This window comes from Aythya fuligula, chromosome 20 (genome assembly GCF_009819795.1).
Source record: "Aythya fuligula isolate bAytFul2 chromosome 20, bAytFul2.pri, whole genome shotgun sequence".
Classification (NCBI taxonomy): Eukaryota; Metazoa; Chordata; class Aves; order Anseriformes; family Anatidae; genus Aythya; species Aythya fuligula.
The window spans coordinates 10748028-10767454 of NC_045578.1; the positions used below are offsets into that span (position 1 = coordinate 10748028).

The 19427-nt window shown below is 43.4% G+C and overlaps 1 protein-coding gene across 7 annotated transcripts in view; it reads right to left on the bottom strand.

Annotated features, from left to right (window-relative positions):
- NF1 (neurofibromin 1) overlaps positions 1 to 15997 on the bottom strand; it is a 90902-nt gene extending 74905 nt beyond the window's left edge. For all 7 annotated transcript variants that reach the window (XM_032200702.1, XM_032200701.1, XM_032200698.1 and 4 more), the window contains exons 1-4: positions 15909 to 15997; positions 5780 to 5923; positions 3131 to 3214; positions 877 to 1067 (exon numbers count right to left, since the gene is read on the bottom strand). In XM_032200702.1, coding sequence (XP_032056593.1) covers positions 877 to 1067; positions 3131 to 3214; positions 5780 to 5923; positions 15909 to 15968 — 479 coding nt within the window. In that variant the 5' untranslated portion in view covers positions 15969 to 15997. The remainder of the gene's footprint in view (positions 1 to 876; positions 1068 to 3130; positions 3215 to 5779; positions 5924 to 15908) is intronic.
- Positions 15998 to 19427: the final 3430 nt, after the last annotated feature.

A 19427-nucleotide genomic window follows, 5' to 3' on the forward strand; every position in this document is an offset into this window, starting at 1 on the left:
AATGGGAAGGTCCCCACTGCTGTGCTTTTCGTGCCAAAAATCCCCCAGCTGCTGTACAAGGCCTAGAAATATGCCTAAACAGGAAGCACAGGTCAAAAGATCAGCAATGCTAACTGTCGGCAAGCTGACCCCTGTGGAGATCAGCAACAATTGGTCAAGTATTTAACTATTTCTGTACAATCCATCTTGAAGAGAAAAGCAGGTTGGGGAAAAGCACTACACTCCAGCTCAAACCCATGGTAAGAAGGGTGTTGGCGCTTGAGAATTAAACCATGCTAGGGACGTGTGAATAAGTACAGATTCATGAACTAAATTCAGATTGTCAAAAAATCTCATCCGAAAAATACTTCCTATAAAAGGAGCAAAAGAAATCGTTTCCTTTTCTATAAGCAACAGAACATAATCAACCTATTGAGTAAAACCACATCCTCCATGCTAGCTGCCAAGTCTATGTTCTTGAAACAGTTACTGAAGTTATTAAGGGTTCTTTAAAAGTTTTTAAAATACTTAAAATTTCATATAATTTTAGTTTGATTTCTAAAATGCAAATTTTTTTTTTTAAATGGAATTCATTTTTGTTTACATTATAAGGAGCATATACTTTTTTTTTCAATTCAATTGGCATATTCATTGCCATTCAACCATATAAGGGTGTGCAAAATCCCCTTCTAATACATCAAGGATGTTGCTAGCTGTAACAATGTGTGATAAGAGCTAAGCTGCTTCAAGCAACTTTCAAAAAACATCAAAGCAATTCAGTAATAAAACGCTCAATACACATCTTCAATGGACTGAAGTTCATGACAGATGTTCTAGACAGCAATATTTAGTAGGCATTCTAATACAGTGGCTAAGTCAAGCTACTGAAACACCTACCTGGTGGAAATGCGGCTGAACACAGCATTAAAGTTATTGCAGCTAAGAGAAAAAAGAACCCCCGAGGCAGAATTGCGCAGTTCGGCTGCATGCTGGTTGCCTTCACGGTAAGTGTGGATGAAGTGGCAGATTTCTGGCAGCAACTGTTTTACCAGCATAGTCTCGTCTAGTCGCATGGTATCCTTCGGTTGCTAAAAGAAAAATAAATAAATAAATAAATAAATTTGGTAGTTCATGGTATTCTATTTTCTAGGTTTGTACAATAAAAAAAAAAAGGAGCATATGCCATTGGTGGGACAGGACCTGAATCTAAACTTCAAATTCTGCCTGCACACTACCACTGACCATAGCAGAGTACACAGAAACAGTACACAAATCACCTAACCTTTTCAAATTAATCTCCAAAATACACAGGACACTCACTTGATCAATACTACTGAGCAATATAACAAACTAGGTTTCAAAGTGAAATATGTTTCCTTTTTGAGAAATGTACCATCAGCCTATGCAAAACATTAGCAGTAAAGCATTAACTATCTTGTCTTTGAATGGAAGCTCAAAGGGCAAAGATCCATCCTTACTCCTCTTTCTCTTTTCTTTTCTATTCTGCCCCCTATATTTTGACACCTAGTAATTTGTGTTTGTTTTTTTTTTTAAAGGAACTGAAAAAGAAGTGCTCCTCCATTGCTCTTGTCTGGGATTGTTCTATACGAGTGAAAAATGTCTCTACTTTCCTGAAAAAAGAGAAATCCAATTTTTGCCAGTTTGTACAGTATGAGACATAAGGAAACTATTTAGAAAAGAATTTGAAGTGAAACTTTGCTCTACTAAGAACGAGATTTAACAGAAGGGTCAGCATTAAAGCTTTCTAAAATTCTACCAATGAATTTACCATAGGGAATTGGGAAGTTTCAGAGACTCCCACTTAGTTGACCTGAGTCCTGTTGCCATGAGAACTTGATGAAACATTGAGCAAGAACAGTGAGCAAGAAATACATCTGAAGATATCACAGAACACAACGCTCTTTGTATAGAACTTTGGCTCAGTCTTATTGAACATATACTGGCTCAACTTGCTCTCATTTGAATGGACAAACCAGGAAGCATTCAGCATAATTTTAGGCTGTTCAAATATCATCATGTATCAGGAAAAGCACGCTAACGTTTTAAGCAAAACATACGTAATAAATTTTTAAAGAAATTAATTTTGGAAGTGAAACAGTTTTTTTGGCGTGGGTTATCCGTTGTTTTTTTTTGATTCATTACATCAAAGACAGTAAATGCACCAAAAGAAAAGGTACTTACTTCAGCTTTTACAGCTGAACATTATTATGCAAAATGTATTTACATGGATCTTTTATGAATTTAGATGAATCCACAATTACTCAGGTTGTTTCAGTACTGTAATACAAGACATGCTACTTGACAAACCTAACCGTAACATAGTTGTTACCTTACAAGAAAAGAACCTGCAAAAACAGTTACAGGGAAACTGCAAAGAGCCTAGATGATTTCATGACATCCATCCAGGAATACAGCTTTAAAAAAAAAATCCTTCTTGTTAAAGGAATAAGCCACAGATTTGCAAATTCTGCTCACAGAGAAGTTTGGCTTTGCAATTACAGAGTTTAACACAGTGAGTTGTACAACCGTTTACATCCCAAAGGTAATAGCAAACTGCCTTTCAGCACAGCTCTGATTGGAAAGCTCAGGACTGGGCTCCCAATGGAAGCTTGGACAGAGTTAACTAATGTAAACTAGGAAACACCTGGAAAAGTAATTTTTTAGAGTAGCGATAGCAAAGTTTCTGCTGTATATACAATTACAAAAAAACTGAAATGAAATTATTTCACCAAATGAAAGTCACAAGAAATCTTCAGAAAAATCAACAAATTGTTACAAGAAAGTCACTTTTTGTAACTCCAGAAATTAGTTGAGTAGTGGGAAGGACAAAGTCAAAAAATTACTTGGATCTATATAGCTGAAAAAGTATTTCTAATCATTACTACTAAAGCTACTATTATTAATTTTAGGAAGTAAAAAACCATCCCAAAAATCCTTAATTTAGCAAATACGTAAATTACTTGCATTTATAGAAAGTTTTAATATTTTAAAAATAGTATTAATCCCACTTTGCTCTAAATCAGAAAAGTTTTAACTTTAGTACCAGTAATAATTGATACACAGACATTTGACTTACACCCTCTAACTCTTTTAATACCAAGTTAGCAATTGCTTATGCAAGCCTACTTACCCCTGCCAGACATTTTTCCAGTGTATCCAAGATAATCAGCTGAGATAGATATAAATTCTTTTCAGCAGTTTCTCCAAATATTCTCTGGAAGAAGAAAGGATAAGGATTCATCCGAGACGAACAAATTTGACTCGTAATGCATTAAAGTAATGTAGTAGAGTGGCATAGTAAGTTACGGCTCCTTTACCACTCTAGTGTTAAGTTCAGAAATAAAACCAGAAAATATAGATTGAAATAGGAATTAAAACCTGAAGAATTTACTAAAGAAATTACTGAAGAAATATCTTTGTTCAATCTGCAATGCCAAATCTAGTAAGGAACAAGCAGTTACTGCAAAATAAGACTGGAGGTGCGCTGCAGCCCCTTGCCTTCCTCAGACCATCATTTTCTTTATTCAGAAATGAAGGTTATACCTTTTCACAAACTACCATGGTATCAATTACTCTTATTTAATTTTGTATTTCATTGCCAACATTTTACTCAACAGAAATGACATTACAACAAATCTGCATCTACAATGTTACTCAAGTGCTGCACAATTTAGCAGAGACCACAGAAAGAAACACGAGACCCTCCAAAAAGATGCCACACTTCAGAAACAGGATGGAGGTAGAATTCCATCCAGCATTTAAGCTGTCGTCCAATTTTATGGCCAGCAACAATGACCAGTTCCAGCAATATGAAAACAGCACAATAAGGCAGAAAAGATTTAGCCCAACCTGGATCAGTACAACTGCCTGCACATGCAACACAACATGAAGTTGCCCAAAGAAGTCACATTTCAGACCGCATGACAGGATAGTTCAACTCATTGCAACTTTGAGCAGAGTGCAAACCCTCAAGACTTCTTTCTAGCATTAAGACAGTCTCTTGGTCCATTTTGTTCACCCTACAGGAATCCTTTAAAAATACTGCTGACTCATACAGTAGCTCATTTGATCAAACACAGGAAACCTTAAGTCTTGCTCCTCTGCACAAAGCAAACGTTGATTTGTTTTTCGATTTTATTTATTTATTTATTTATTTTATTTATTTTTATTCTTTCAATTTATAATGCATAGATTTTGAGAGGAAACTTGTTTTAAATACATAGGTTTCTCACAATCTTAAATATCACATTCCTTCATACTTATGAAGTTTAAATAAAATGAATTCTCTCTTGAAAGGGATTATTGGTAGTTTTAAGCAACTTAAAATCACTAACAATAGGGCAACCTATTTTATGATTTTATCAGTCCTTCATAATGTTACAGCAGATGCAGGTCTCTATATAACTGACAACCAACTGGGCTCATTGCGAACTATGTTACCGAAACCATTAAAAAAAAAAAGAAGTATTGCTAGAGTTTGGCTGGTTCCATTACCTGTCTGCGGAGATGCCAAATGATCGATCACACATCAGATGGCTTCATGACTCAACGAACTAAGCTTTTCTCATCACAAATCCAAAACCAGATCTTCCTTGAAAAAAAATCAAACTGTATCTTTCTCCTCATAAAGGATTCCTAAACTTTCTATTTGTGCAACTTGATGGCAACAGTTATTTTTCTACAGTGGACACTATGGATATGCACCAGGTTTTCTCCTTTTGGGTTTCTCTTCTTTTTGGTTCACTGAGGTCTATTTTAAATGATAGTTTTAGTGTTGCTGTTAATTCAAGTATTTTGTTGTATTTCAGGAATCGTTTCATGGTTCCCTCGGAGGCAGAAGGCAAAGCTAGTACGCAGAAGGAAAACATCTACTAAGACATTTGGCTCTAGAGATTTCGCTTTGGAACGCATAGAAAAATCATCTTGTACCTTATCCCTTCACATCAATGCCCTCAAGTACCAATATTAAGTGGTTCAATGAGGCTGAAATCCACATCAAATAATAATGGGAGAGCAATGTGTATCGCTTCTACACAGTTTTCATTCCTTTTTCCTACTGACTAGTAAAGCATCCCTATCCATGTTTCTGATAGAAATTCAGCTGGTAGTTTGTTAAATTGTTATTTTTTTTTCTACACATGGACACAAATGCTAAAGCATCCAAACAGCCAGGAAAATTCAAATAACCTAAGTTTTAAATCTTTTTCCCTTCTTCTTCCAGCAGAGTCACTCACTGGCAGGACAGCTGAGAAAAAAACCTCAATGCGGCTGCTCAGTAGCTACCTTAACCTGCTGCATTCCTCTAAAAGCTTTGCTCGCCTGCTCCCCTAGTTACCTGAAGCACCTCTCCATGTGATGGAACATGTCCTCCCCCATCTCCCACCAAGCAGTGCATTCTACTGGTTGGCACAGCCAGTTAGATACCACTAACCACTGCTTAGAGACCCAAAGTAGTGTTAGGTACCCTTAGGCACCCGCTCCTTAGCGAGCCACATACCTTCCCAGCTACAGACCCTTCCCAGGACTGACTCAGGAGTCCCCTTCATCACCTGCCTTTAGGTTGCTCTGCCACAACCATATTTACTAACGTAAATACGTAATACGTAACACAGCTCAGTGCTGTTGGTGATGGCATATGCAAATGAAAAGAAAACACTTAAGTGTAAAAGGCGATCATCACTTTGACTAAATTTCAGTTATTCTCTGCAGAGATTGTATAATATGAATACATAAAAATCATTATGAAAATCACCCAATGATCCAAAATTAGAGAACTTACCATGTTATTAACATTTTTTAAGATATTAGTGAGACCACTGATGACCAGGGAGAACTTGTACTTGGAAATGTTTATGAGACACTCCTTGTTGTGCTCCGTGCTGACTTTGGTGTGGGTATTCTGCTGACCAGCTTTTATTGGAAGCTACAAAAAGAGAGAAGTAGTATAAGCTTTTTACATTGAGATTTACATCTTTAGAGATAGATTAAGAATTTTTAAGACACCAGGAACAACCTCGAAATACATTCTACAAGAGACAAACAAGTTGATTATTTCATCTGCACTTCGCTTTCTACTAAAGATATCTATAATTCCAACGCTCACCTACTTCTTTTTCTGAATTGAAACCAAACCTCTATTCTGTGACAGTTTTTCCACAAATCAAACGTCGAAAGGAACAGAAAAATGTAAGACAGAATTCTGAGAAGACAAAACTTTATTTGAAGAATAGGCTAGTTAGTTAAATACCAGAAGACTTCCTAAGGGTAACACCTGCAAGCTAGAACCCACGTCCTGAGAGCTGAGTGGAGGTAAAACTGAGCTGCTGACACCGGAGGCGAGCTATTCGGCGGTTCCATGGCCATCCTCTGCCCCCCAGGACAGAGCCACAGGGCCCCTTCTGCCCCAGGCCGCAGCTTGCTGGGAGCCCCAGCAAATGCCCCGTGGCTGGCCTCCCGACAGAGCCCCCCGCACACTCCAAGAGCCAACCTCGACTCATGAGCCCCACCTCAGCCACCTCTCCTCACCAGCCAGCACCAAAGGCAATGAATGTTCCAAAGCTGCAATGCAGCTTTTCCAGAAAAGACAAGATTCAGTGACTGAACAGAACCGCGACGTCGATCCTACGGAGTGACCACCAGACACTGTTTCATACTGCACACAAATTCTGCGAGGGTCCCAAACTAGCCACTGCCCACACACATAGTCACTTCCCTCCCATGTTCTTCGCTGGACTCAATCAGTCCCAAACTATCACACGAACATGTGGAAAGCAATACTTTGTAAAAATTCATTTTACTGAAGATCTATATTTTCATAAAAGAACAAGAACCAAAAATGGGAACAAAAAAGGTATGAGTATTCTTGTTCCTTTTCATAAATCACAGGAACCATTTACACTGCAAAGCATGAACCAAGAATTCCCCACCTAATCAAGTGCAACTACGAGTCCTAAATTCAACTAGAATTCTCAATAAGCGTGTATTCCGAAAAACACCAATAGCTCAGTATGAATGCCACAGTGCAGTATTTTCACACTGGAAAGGGTATCTTGCCAAAAAAAAAAAAAGACATTAAAAAACAAACAAACAAACAAGGAATTAACAACAGCTCTACAGCTGCAGCACACTTAAAGACTTCTGTCAGTATTTTGGCCAGTTGGAGCACTTTACCAGTTATATTACGAAGTACGTAAATATAATATTCAAGACACTAAGTTTTGTTTGGCTTCTTCAACGAAGAAACAAGGCCAACCATCAAAACTGACTTTCAATGAAGAGAAAACGTACAGAGAAGACATGGCTTTCTTATCTCTGAAAGTTGTAATGCAGACTTTGAAGGATTGAGAGGGCAAAACGGGAGAACAGGAGAAATGGAATGACCTAGACCAGTAAACCCCTCTTTCTGCACGAACCTAGGCTTCTTCCTGTCTTAGACCTTTCAGAAGGCGCTGAGCACCTTTCCAGAGGAGTTAACAGAACTTTCTGCACAAGCAAGAATTCTGCACTGGGGAAAACAGAGAGGGAGAATCGGAGCAGTCTGTGTTGGAAGAGACCTGGCGATGGCAGTGTGCAGGCTGCTGCTGAAGGCATGGCCGTTACCCAGGGCCTTGTAAAGCCAAGTCTCCTCTCCAGCAGAGCTATGTCCCAGTCAGTCACTCCCAGCCCTCACAGCTGCCCGGTTCTGCTTCACCCCAGATGCAGGATTTCACGTTTACCCATGCTGGCCTCGCTCGCGGCCTGCTCAGGTCTCTCTGAGGTGGCTCTGCCCGACAGGGCCCCGCTCCCGCCCTGCTCCCGGCGCGGGCTCGTTCCTCACGGTCACCCGCCCAGGAACGTCTCTGCCAGCCCTCCAACGTCACTACCTTTGCTGTTGACTTTGAAGGTCCCTATTTAACATGCTTGATGAACTGTACTAAAGAACCCAAAACTCAAAATGTTTTTTTCAACAATACTTTTGATTGTATTGTTCCTTGCAATCTACTTTACATCAACATCTCTGGTCTGTAGGGAAACGGACCTCTAACACGCTGCCTCGCTTTTATGCCTGACTGCAATTTCCTCTGCACAGAAATTGTGGCTTGGTTTCAGTATTGGTTCTTTTGGGTACCAGAGACTAAGACCATGATGGAAATGCTGCTCTCCCTGAGGGCAGGGCAGCCTCCTAAGTCAAAATGAGCGAAGGGGATCGCACCAGACACCTGCCTCGCACAGCACCTCGCCTCCAGGAGCAGGCACAGCAGCTACTTCTGGAGGACAGCAAGCACCAGGAAGGTCTACGAGGGACGCTTCCTTTCAGTTCAGTGGCTTTGGGATCTTGTGCACCCAGCGCTGCATGCAGAGCACCACAGGCAGAGACAGCCTCCGATCCACGCCTTCCAAGCAGCTCTGCCAGGTTTTCGGCTGCACAGCGCCGGTGGCAGCAAGCTCCGTAGGGCAGGCAGCGCGATTTCCACCTCATTCTGTAATTCGCTCGCAAGTTGTCAGATTGTAATGCTTTAAAGCAGCGTGATGTATTTCACTGTGCTAATTTCAAAACCGGGAAAAGCACATCAAAGCATTTATGACTCAGGCTTTGTTTTCATTGAAAGATGTTATTTTTACAATATATTTTCGGAAGTCATTAGTGGAAAATAGATACATTTAATTAAAAATTTCAGCATTACTAGTACTTTTTATTTGAATTTTCAAGTCGCTGTGCTGACAACGGCAGAAAAGCTCAATACCACTGAGTGATAAAACACTTCAGAACTGCCTCTCAAAGGCTTGTGGCAGAGATCTTCTTCTGTGTGCTTCCATGCTACAGAATCATCGTATTACACACTTCTGGAGCTTCCTGCCACAACAGCCACTGCTGCAAGGTCACCTAGAAGTAAAATTGGTTTTTATACTACCATTTAAAATAGGAAGCAATATAAAAAGGAAATATTAGCACTGACTTTTTTTTAGATTTCTCAGCTATTTCCGCTGGGCTCTCTGACACGCTGGAACACTTTCTGCACCCTGACTGCAGGCAGCGCCAGTGCTGAGCGACCAGAAAGAACCTGGTCAGCTTCTACACAAACATCCACCAAGCTAAAACTTACGAGAAAAAAAAAAAAAAAAAAAAAAAAAAAAAAAAAAGAGTTCAATAGCTTCATTTTTATTGTCTTTGTTTTAGAAAAGAAGGAGACCGATGCAAGTGGTTTCCTCTATGGCTTTTATTTGAATTAGAAAAAAAAAATAGAGCACGAAGCTTAAATATAGATGGAGCTTCCAACCACGAGCATAGGCATCGTTTTGACCTCATCCCAGTTTAGCAAAGGGACAGCCACTGCTCCAATCCAACTGTTTTCACCACTGAAATAGGAAGCAGCAGTCAACAACTTTATGAACTATGCTGGTGCATGGACAACCCGCATAGAGACATGCTGTGATACAGCCTCTCTCTCTTACCCATATTATCTGAGTCAGGTTAAAGTGTCAAATAAGCTAAAGAGGACAGGAAGCAATGGCATTTTGGTCCTTGAGTTGCTTTATTTTATGCAGCAGGCAAAGGAAAAATGTGTAGACAGAATCTGGTATTTTTCCAACTATTTTATATCTTTACAGATGAATTGAAACAGAACCTTGCTGCAAGAGACAAGGAAAAGCCATTATGTAGCTGAGCCTGACAGCTGCCATAACAGAGCAGAAGACCCTGCATATCCTGAATTCAGGATAGAAATCATGCTTTCAGGTACTGCTGAAGCAACTAGAAAAGCAAAACTGTATACCAGCACACATCAGCCATGCAAGCACCCTGTTAAACTGTTAAAGCACAACATTTGACCACACAGACAGTCAAACTTTGTCTCTAGAAATGCATTTCTAACTTCACTTTAAGACAGCCTCCTGATCTATGCATAATTTCTCCCAAATCTGTTACTGATACTTGTCCTGAAACTCAACAATTCCCATAAAGCTTATTAAATGCAAAGAGGTAACGAATTACTACTACTAGGAGAAAAGGCAAAAGATACATTCTACTAGATTATTTGTGTTGTTTTCAAAAGACATAAAATAACAGGTAAACTTTGGAAATATTAGAGATCTGAATGACATACCCTCATTAGGATTGTTAGAACCAATCCAGTTGAATTAGTGGCTATTACAAGATGTATTTTTTAAAAAATCAATATTTGTTATCTACATGCAGATGCAGAACCCTCTCTCAACTTGCCGAAGTAAAATGATTTTTTTCTATCATCATGCAAAAATTTTCATGAATTAAGTGATTTATAAATAACATTATTTAAGAAAAAAAGTATGATTAGGCCAACTCACAGATAAACACAGCCACAGTATCTTAGAAAACAAGGAAAGCTTCAAATGGCTTTCCAACAGACACCACATTTGGCATCTGTTAAGTTACTGCCTCTATGCATTAAAATGGCATAAATTATTAAGTATTCTACAATGGTGCCTGAGGGCCTTGAGTCACCTGGTCAACTTTCTGTCTGGAGTGATATCCGCAAGGTCCGTGACACTGGCTGGAGAGGGAAAACTCAAAGGCTAGTCACTCCTAAAACCCATGTCTAGTCACTCCTACCTATCTGGTTCTGGAGCAAAATCTTGCAGTCTTTTCAGACCTGTGAGATAACTTTGCCAATTAAGAATTGGGGAAAAAAAAAAAAAAAAGTGGCTACTCCAGAAGGAAAAAAGAAAAAAGATTTAATATGCATGCTTAAGAAGACCTTTATGGTCAGATTATAAAAGCTCATTTTGAAACTTTGAAGTGCAGAATTGCAAAGCAGTTTAAAAAGTGGAAAGCACTGAGGTATCTGATGGTACACAATACCATAGCACCTTTGGAAGCAGCCTCCTTTAGAGACTGATGTGCTTGTATCCAAGAATGTTCAGTTAAGGAATCCTTTCGTTGATCATAGATGTCAATTATTAACAAAATGGATCTGTTTTCCATATGTGTAGAAGAGATGCCAGCAGCTGTTCAGGTATCCTCTAACCTGATACAAAAGGTACAGTTTTTTGATGAAAGTATACGGATATTGATTTGCAATTAATAACACCAATAGCCTTGAATATATCTGTACCATATTCCACTCAGTTGAGAAAAACTAACATTAAGCCATGGACTTTGCTTTATCACCTGTAATTAATAAACAAAAAGTTAAATCATCTTTCTTTATCTAAAGACAGTTTTTAATGTCCTTATTTTCAGAGGTTACAGAACAAGCTTATGAGCTTTATCACGGGTTGAAAAGAGCTTTACCAGTAGCTGAAAATCACCACTTCAACTTTCCTGTGCAAGATACAACTTTGCAGAACTTCAAGACCCCAGAATCGGGCCGATGAACCGTCTGCTACAGGCCCACGACGACAGCGGCTGACTCGCCATCGGGACGACCCCAACACAGGCAGCAGCCCCCACCCAGCCGCAGGCAGGGCCACTGCAATTCAGCTTTCAGTATTTCCCTTCCAAGCGGTGCCAAAGTCTGCAGAGCCCCTCGCTGCCCCCACCATGCCCACTGCTGGAAAAGCAGCAAGGTTTAAATCTCCTTGGCGAGGGGAAAATGGGAGCCCATTCCAGGCAATTCACCTCGGGGAAGGAAATTCCCAGCTTGTCTGTAAGGGGCCCGTCATCTTCAGCAAGTAGCTGGAGACGTCTGAACACACTGAGGCTTGTTCCTTTGATTCAGGTTCAAAAGTAACAAACATAACATCTAGAAAAAAAAATCTCTAGTGCTGTCCTTACAGCACAGAAACGTACCTAGCTTTTTCCTCTCAAATAATTTATTGGAACTTCTCCAGTAGGCTGTAAAGCACAGACATACAGGAGAGACAGAAAATATGCACAGCACCATTATTTCCTCAGCATTACCTGTTACAGATCTCTTTAGAAATCAACGTGCACCTCCTCCCGCAACTAAAAACATGCACTGCATCACCTTCTAAAAAGCATTCGTTTGGTAGAAGAGCCTCATAACTAAGTCTTCTGAAGAACAGGGAACACTGAAAATACTTTACAGATGTTGCCCTAAAAAAATAACATTTTCAAAAGGTTAGCTAAAAGTTGGTATTTGGGGAAAAAGAAAAAAAGTCTATTTACCTGCACCACAAAGTGCTGCATTAAATAGGGAAGAATCATCAAAGCACCCTGGCGCTGTTCAGCAGCTCACTAAGAGACTGGGGTAACATCTGCTGCACATGGACCACTCCTGTACCTATTCTTCAGGGCACCATCTGCATGCACCCTAGCAGCTCTTTTGCAGTACATTACATACATTGGTTTAGAAAAGTAAAATCAGGGCTGCTTCAGGTTTACGCCAGAGAAGGATGAAGTAGCGCCCTTTGTGCCTAAGGGCAGGGTCACAGTCCCACTGGGCTCCCAGGTCCTGCAGAAATCTTTCAGCCAGAGCAGTTGCAGAAAAAAAGCTCCATCCTCTGCATAGAGCAGCCCTGCCTTACAGCAGATACCATTTTGCTTGAGGAGCACAGCCATTCAGAACTCACATGAAACACTTTGAAATACGTACTTATTACTGCTAGGGGTTTCTTAACAAGCCAGGATGAAAAACAGCAATGAAAGACACAAAGCCAGTGCTTGCAGCCAGTGCTTTTCCAGGTTTCTGACTCCGTATAGATTTCAAATGCCACAGAGAGAAGCAACAGGAGGAGGGAATATTTGCTTTAACTTAATGCCTTTTAATGAAAGGAAGAATGGACCATTCCTAGTGGCGCTCAGTTTTTACAAAAGCTTTCGTAACTGAAAGCAATCATATTCCTCAAACTACAAATGGGGAGCCTAAACCATAAGCCACATAATAAAGGGCTTCTTTCATTTAAGTATATCATAATCGCTTAAGTCACCACAAGTTTATACAGGATTAATACCTTTTATTCTATCTGATAGCCTTTAACACACCCTAGATTTAAATGGTTTAGGCAGTAAGGCTTCTCTGACTAAGTTTAGAAGAACTATTTCACTACCGCATCAGCCTTCCCATGACTTCAGCTGCAACACATTAAAAAATACTATAAAAATACAGTACATAAAACTGTAAGTGAACATTTCCATGGGAAAAAAGAGACCATTTTATTTTACAAAGACCTGATTATGTCTGAAATCACAGAGAATTTTACTAAAACATAGCCTAGCCTCTTTGTGCTACTGAAGCCTAATTCCATCCAGATCACTGAAAGTTTTGAGACGTACAGCAATAACCAGCACTACAAATGAAATCACTCCACGGATTTTGAACGTGCTACATCAGAAACGTGATCTAGTCTCTCAAGAACCGTCAATAGCTTCTTTCTGCACCAGCTGAAACCTTCAAGCAGTCTTCAAGGATAGCTCAAAGAAGAGTGCACTGCAGCAGTCGAAGTCTGAGAAGTGAGCGCAGCTGGGCAGAACTGGCACTATATTTGAAAAAATGTATTCAGTGAGCCACTCACTGGTTAATTCATAAAACTATGCTTGCCATTCAATTTAGGCCCACAGAATCATACACACAAAAGCAGATTTTGGTTAAAGCAGCATTTATAACAATAAACAAGAGTAGACAAGAACAGACTGGTTTGCACTGATTTTTGTTGTTTTCAGTACAGATTAGCATTCTCTCAGTTTGTTGTTCATCTGTCTTAAAATGAATTCAAGCACTTAGCAAATGAATGAAAAGCCTGTCTACATCAATAAATTTTGGTGAAAGATGGTTGCATTTTCTTCCTTTTAGAAGAAGGAATAAACCTTGAAAAGCTGTATGTTCTCTCCCCCGCAGAAAACAAACCAAAACAATTCCCAGCCCAAAGCAAACACGAGTTCCCCTGCCTTACTCAGACACGCCGGTGATATAACACGTAGTGGCAGTCCGGCTCCCTCAGTGCTGAACCAAAAGGTCCTGCGTTCAGAAGGGCAGACCCAGCATGCAAACGCTCAAAACAACATCACCACTAAAATGGCACGCACTACACTCAGTATATTTTTTATGAAATACAAGCTTGATTTTCAAATGAGCAATCCAAAATACAGCAAAAGCCGGTAACTTCATAGCCACAGGACTACCCGAAGAGGACACAGAAGTGAGGAGTTCCAAGAAGCACAGAAGCATCACCAGTGATTCAGAACACTGTTAGTAGTAGTGAGGGTGTCACAGTAACCTGGCAATTGAGTATTCCGCTAAGAACAGAGTCACTTTTCCACCATGAAGATCAGTCAGGCTAGGCCAGGTGGAGGAAATAATGTATTAAAAGAAAACAAACAAAATTGAGAACCCCAAGCTGAAATTAATCAATGAGAGGGAAGACTTCTCACAAAGAAGTAGACACTAGTATCTCATCTTCGCCTCACTGTTTCATTCACTAGTTGATACAATGCAAAAAAAAAACTTGCACTGGTTAAAGAGAACCATTCACTAAAGGATCAAAATATTGTAAAAACACCTATTTGCAAGCACGCTGTGACTGCAGCAGTCAATGCTGCACGCTGGGTGCGCTCTCCTGCAACTCCAACGTTCTGGCACCTTGAAAATCAGGACAGCCTCTTCCTGCCAGAAGAGGATCCCTCCTGGGTACCTGTCTGTGCTTCCTCTGAAACGCACAGAGAAATACTTCTGTTTAAAAAACTCAAGTTCTTAACTCCTACCAGATGTTGGCAAGCCCAGTTCCACAATATACATAACAGAGCAAACGACAAAGCCTAGGGCCTTTTAACACCAGTACACAAAGAAACATTTTCTTGCATTACTGGGAGCATAATCAGTACCATGCCTTTTATGCTTATGGAAAAAATGATCTATGACTCAAGATAAGGTGGTGGGGGGGATAAGTTAGCTATGCAAATATCATGCCTAAAATGTATTGGAAAAATCTGCATCACTTTAATGTCAAAAGACAAAGTTTTATGTTTCCATGTTTTAAATAAGCCTCATTCATAGCAGTTTGCAAATAAACATAAAAAGGAGCAGCCTATTTTTATTCCACTAGGCTGCAATCTTGCTGCAGGTTGTCAAAAGCCAAGCATCACTACGAGGGACACGTGAATTAGGCAGGCGAACGAAACCCAATCTACAGGACCAGCTTCGTGCCTTCGACAGGAGCTGGGCTGGGCCCTTGGCGGCACAAAGGAGGTACTCACAGAACAGCAAGGTGAGGCACGACAGAAAATGATCGCTCTGCCTAAACCGACCTCCCGCTTATGTGCCAGGAAAGCATCTGGGGGGAAAAATGCAGGGGGTAAGCACTGAGCTGAGCCTCACTGAGCGAGCTGTGCCGCCTAACCCCAGTGAGCAGTTCCTTCAGGTGGGTCAGAGAAGCACCAAGTCCAAGGCCAACATGCTGCTCCTCCTTCTATCCAGAAAGCCTTTTTTTCCCCGCTCCCGGCACTGACTGTACAGAGAGCATTCAGTACGTGTCACTGCACAGCACGGCCCGGGACACCTCCAGCCCGGCACTGACACCGCTGCCGGCTGCGGGCTCGGAGGCAGAGCTGCCTGCGCGGCCGCACGTAGTCCTGGCGCTGCCCTGGGGGCTTTAATTCCCTCCTGCTGAACGAGAAGAAGTTAAACCCAAGCGGCGACACCCGCCAGGCCCCTCCGCAAGCGCCCAGCGCCTTCCCGGGGGACCTGAGGGGGGGGGGGAGCCGCAGCCGCTTGGGCCCCAGCCCCCGGGCCCCGCGCCCCCCGGGCGGTGCCGGCAGCGGGGCGGCCCCGCGGGCCCCACCCAGCGCCGCACAAAGGGCGCCCCGAGCCCCGCGCCCCGCTCCCCGAGCCCGCCCCGCTCCGGCCGGGCCCCGCCAGCGCTGAGGAGCGGCGGAGGTGGAGGTGGAGGTTGGGGGGGGGGGGGGGGGAGGTGTGGAGGAGCCCCCGGCAGGGCCCGGCCGCGGGGGGCAGGCGGGAGGCGGCCGCCCCCGGTGCAGCGCCCGCCGCCCCCGCTACCTGCTCGTCGAAGCGGTTCACCACGGCCTGCACCCACTCCACCGGCTTGTGCGCCGCCATGGCCCCCCCCGCCCGGCCGGCCAGGCAGGGGGCGGATCCCCGCGGGGGGCGGCGGCGGCGGCGGCGGCGGCGCGGGGCGAGGGGCGAGGGCGGCGGCTGCGGATCCCTGGCGCGCTGCTCCGGGGGCCCCTCGGCTGCCCGCGGCCCTCAGCGCCCGGGGCCCGCCATGACACCACGCCGGAAGCGGGAGCCCGGCCGCCCCCGCCCGCCCGCCGAGCAGCAGCGCCGCGGCCGCCGCGCCAGGGGGAGCGCCGAGACGCGGGCGGCGGCGGGCGGCGCCTGCGCGGCCCCCGGGCGAGCACCGCGCATGCGCCCGGCCGCGGCTCCGCGCCTGCGCCGCGCAGGGAGAGAGGGGCCGCGGCGGCTGAGGGGCGGCTCCGGGCCGCGCCGCGGTGCCCCCCGGGCTCCTCAGGGCGCCCGGGGGGAGCGGCGGGAGGCCCCGCGGGTGCCCGGAGCACCGGAACGCGCCGAGCTGTGTGCTCAGAGCGGCCGGCGGCTGAGGGGGGTTGCGCTGAGGGCGGGGGGGGGCCCTGCCCGCGGCCCCTCAGGCACAAAGGGCGAGGCCGGCAGCGCGGCCCCGCTGGCTGGGGAATGGCGAGGCCGTTCAGTACCAGCTCGCTGCGTGCTTCTGGTACACCCCAGGGCTCCGCCGCCCGCAGAAACGGCCTTTAAAGCTCGCTACGGCCCCGAGCCAACCGCGCGTGACTCAGGAGAGGAGGGAACGCGGGGCGCAGGACGAGCACAGCCGCTTCCAGCGTCCTTCTCGGGAGCGCGGAGCTGTTTTCCTTCTGGGCAGGCAGGAGCACCGAGCAGCGCCCTGCCGTGCTGCAGCCGCGTTACGTGTCTGGTGATAGAAATAAATGGGCAAGTGGAGGTAGGACTTCCTGAACGAGGGGTTTAAAATTGACACATGCGAAGCGAAGAACTGAAGAATGAATGGGCTTTCTTCTTCTGGTCTTGCTTCAGGTCCAGATCTGCTCAGACTGTGCCCAGATGATTAATTTTCTTTGTCTGAAGCATCACGAATGCAGCGTTTACACTGACTGATTGCCACAAAGCACTTTTAAGCTGTTTCAGACACAAAAAGAGCCTGTCCAGTTTGCCCTGCTGTAATCTGCAAATCTGTAATTCCCACAGGAGGGAGGGCAGGCCCCTTCTCTTCCAAGACAGAATCATTCTGATGAAGTGCGCCATTTTTTATTTTTACTTCCAAAGTTTATACGTGGGGTTTGGTACTGCCAAATCCTTACTGCGGGATGTAATCAGGCCATTACGCTACAGTGTGCTTAATATGTTCTGACATGACATAAAAATACAGCCATATGTCATGTATGTTGAGAGTGTACTATACGATAAACTCATCTCAGTTTTTGTTTAATCCCATTGCTTCAGTCAAATTTGAAACATCTGCTAAACAGATATTTCAATCATCAACTTGAATTAGTAAATTAAAAAGTTATCAATCATCTTACTACAGAGTAAAATAAAAATTGAAAATAAATCCAGCTGCTGAAACAAGGACACGTCTCATTTTCCATTTGCCCAAATGTGGAAGAAAATCTCAAAACGCTATTTCAAAACCAATAATGCAAGCAGCATAAAATTAGGTGTTTGGTTTGTACAGAGACTTCTTAGACATTCCTGAGTCAGTATCTGTGATGTAAATAACCTAAGCAGTAGCATCAGGAAAAACATTTTAGCGTGTAATCAAGATGCAATTGAGCCTAAATACAGCACTGTGGAAAAACATGGAATTAGAGGAATCATCCAATACTATCTTTTTCCAACCTTGTCTAGCTACTGTTTAAACCGGGAGGGATACTGCTTTTACTGTGCTCACTAGGGGCCTTGCTTTGTCTTGGATAGTGTTGCTGTTATCAAAACGCATATTAATTGTCAGCAAAAGCATATGAAATATATTCTGAGGTAACTTTCCCTGTAAATAATGAACAGTGGAATTCCTCTAATTCAGAATTACAATGTGAACAATTCCATTGCATTCTAGCAACAACCTCATAGCAAGAATTTGAAGAAGCAAATGTTTTATAACAAAGATGAAAACCAATCACAAATATTTTACTTAGGAAAAAAAATGCTTGAAGAATAAATAGTAGTTTTCTGTCTGTAGAACTTGTGGTACTACCTTTCAGGAAATGCAAAAAGCATTCTGATTTATACAAATTGTGAAGTCCAATATTGGGCTGTTAAGTGCACTGAATTTTGCATTATTCATTTGCCATCTACGATAAACTAGTTGTGGTGTAAAGGCTATTGATTCCTTTGCATTAGAGTGCATTATAATGGTCAGCATCGATATATTTCAAAAATCTTTTTAAAACTAAATGTTGAATTATGTTCTAGAAAAGACTGCTAATGTACTGGTTATATATAGCTATATAGCTTTACATCCAAAGCAAACCTACGTGATATGGATACATATTTGCTTAATTATCAAAATCTTAACTGAGTTGGACGGAGAATGAAGCTGGTCACTGGAACCTTTTCTAATCATACTTTCTATGTCTGCACTCAAAGCAAATCTCTGCTGACAACCACATCAGCAAAAGAGCAGTTTGTATCACTGTGTCATTTCATAAGCACTTTGTATTCTCCCCAGCATTCCTCCTGGAGAGGTGAATGGTTACCTCCAACCTGGGAAGACAGGGTAAGGTTAGGGTTGCGCTGTCCTGCTGCGACGTCCACGTGCAGCTGTGCAGGGTGTCTGAGACCAGGCCAGCACTGAGTTTTCTGAGATCCATGAGTCCGGTTCACGATGGTGTACACACAGAAGCTGCTGGGACTGGCAGAAGTGGATTTGTCCTGAGGAGTATAAAAGAAGTAATGAACACAAAACACCCATAGGCTTCAGTGGAGTAAAGAACTTACCTAAAGCTGTTTATCAGAAGGGTTCCAAAGAATGTTTGTCCATATGGTGACAGCTGCTTTATCTGCAGAAATATAGAGAGTTACTTACTCCATGGTAAAAAAGGCCCTGAGGGCTGGTCTCATCTCGTCTCATAACAACAGGCCCTTCTGCTGGCGCAGGAGCATTTGGTGGGGGGCAGTGACAAACTACTGGAAATTATAACACCTGCAGCCTGCTCAGCTCTGCCTGGAAGGGGACTCCCTTACAGCGTGAAATGGCACCCTTAAAACCAGCCTGAAATTGCCTGGGGCGAGCCTTACTCCGGGCGCAGCAGTGTCCCTGGAGATGGGGTGGCTTCACCATGGGGTGTCGGGTGCTTGGCCAGGACTGCAGGGACACTGCCTCCTCCCCGTGCAGGCAGCTCCGCTCCCTTTAGCTCATCCTCACCCCCAGGCTCGAGCTGCCCGGCTTGTGCTGCTGGTGGGAGACGAGAGGGCATGCCCAGCATTTCCCTGCCAACCCTCTGCTATGGATAAGCAACTGCAGGTGGTACCGGCAGAGCTGTTCATACACCACACTGGCTGCACGTGCGG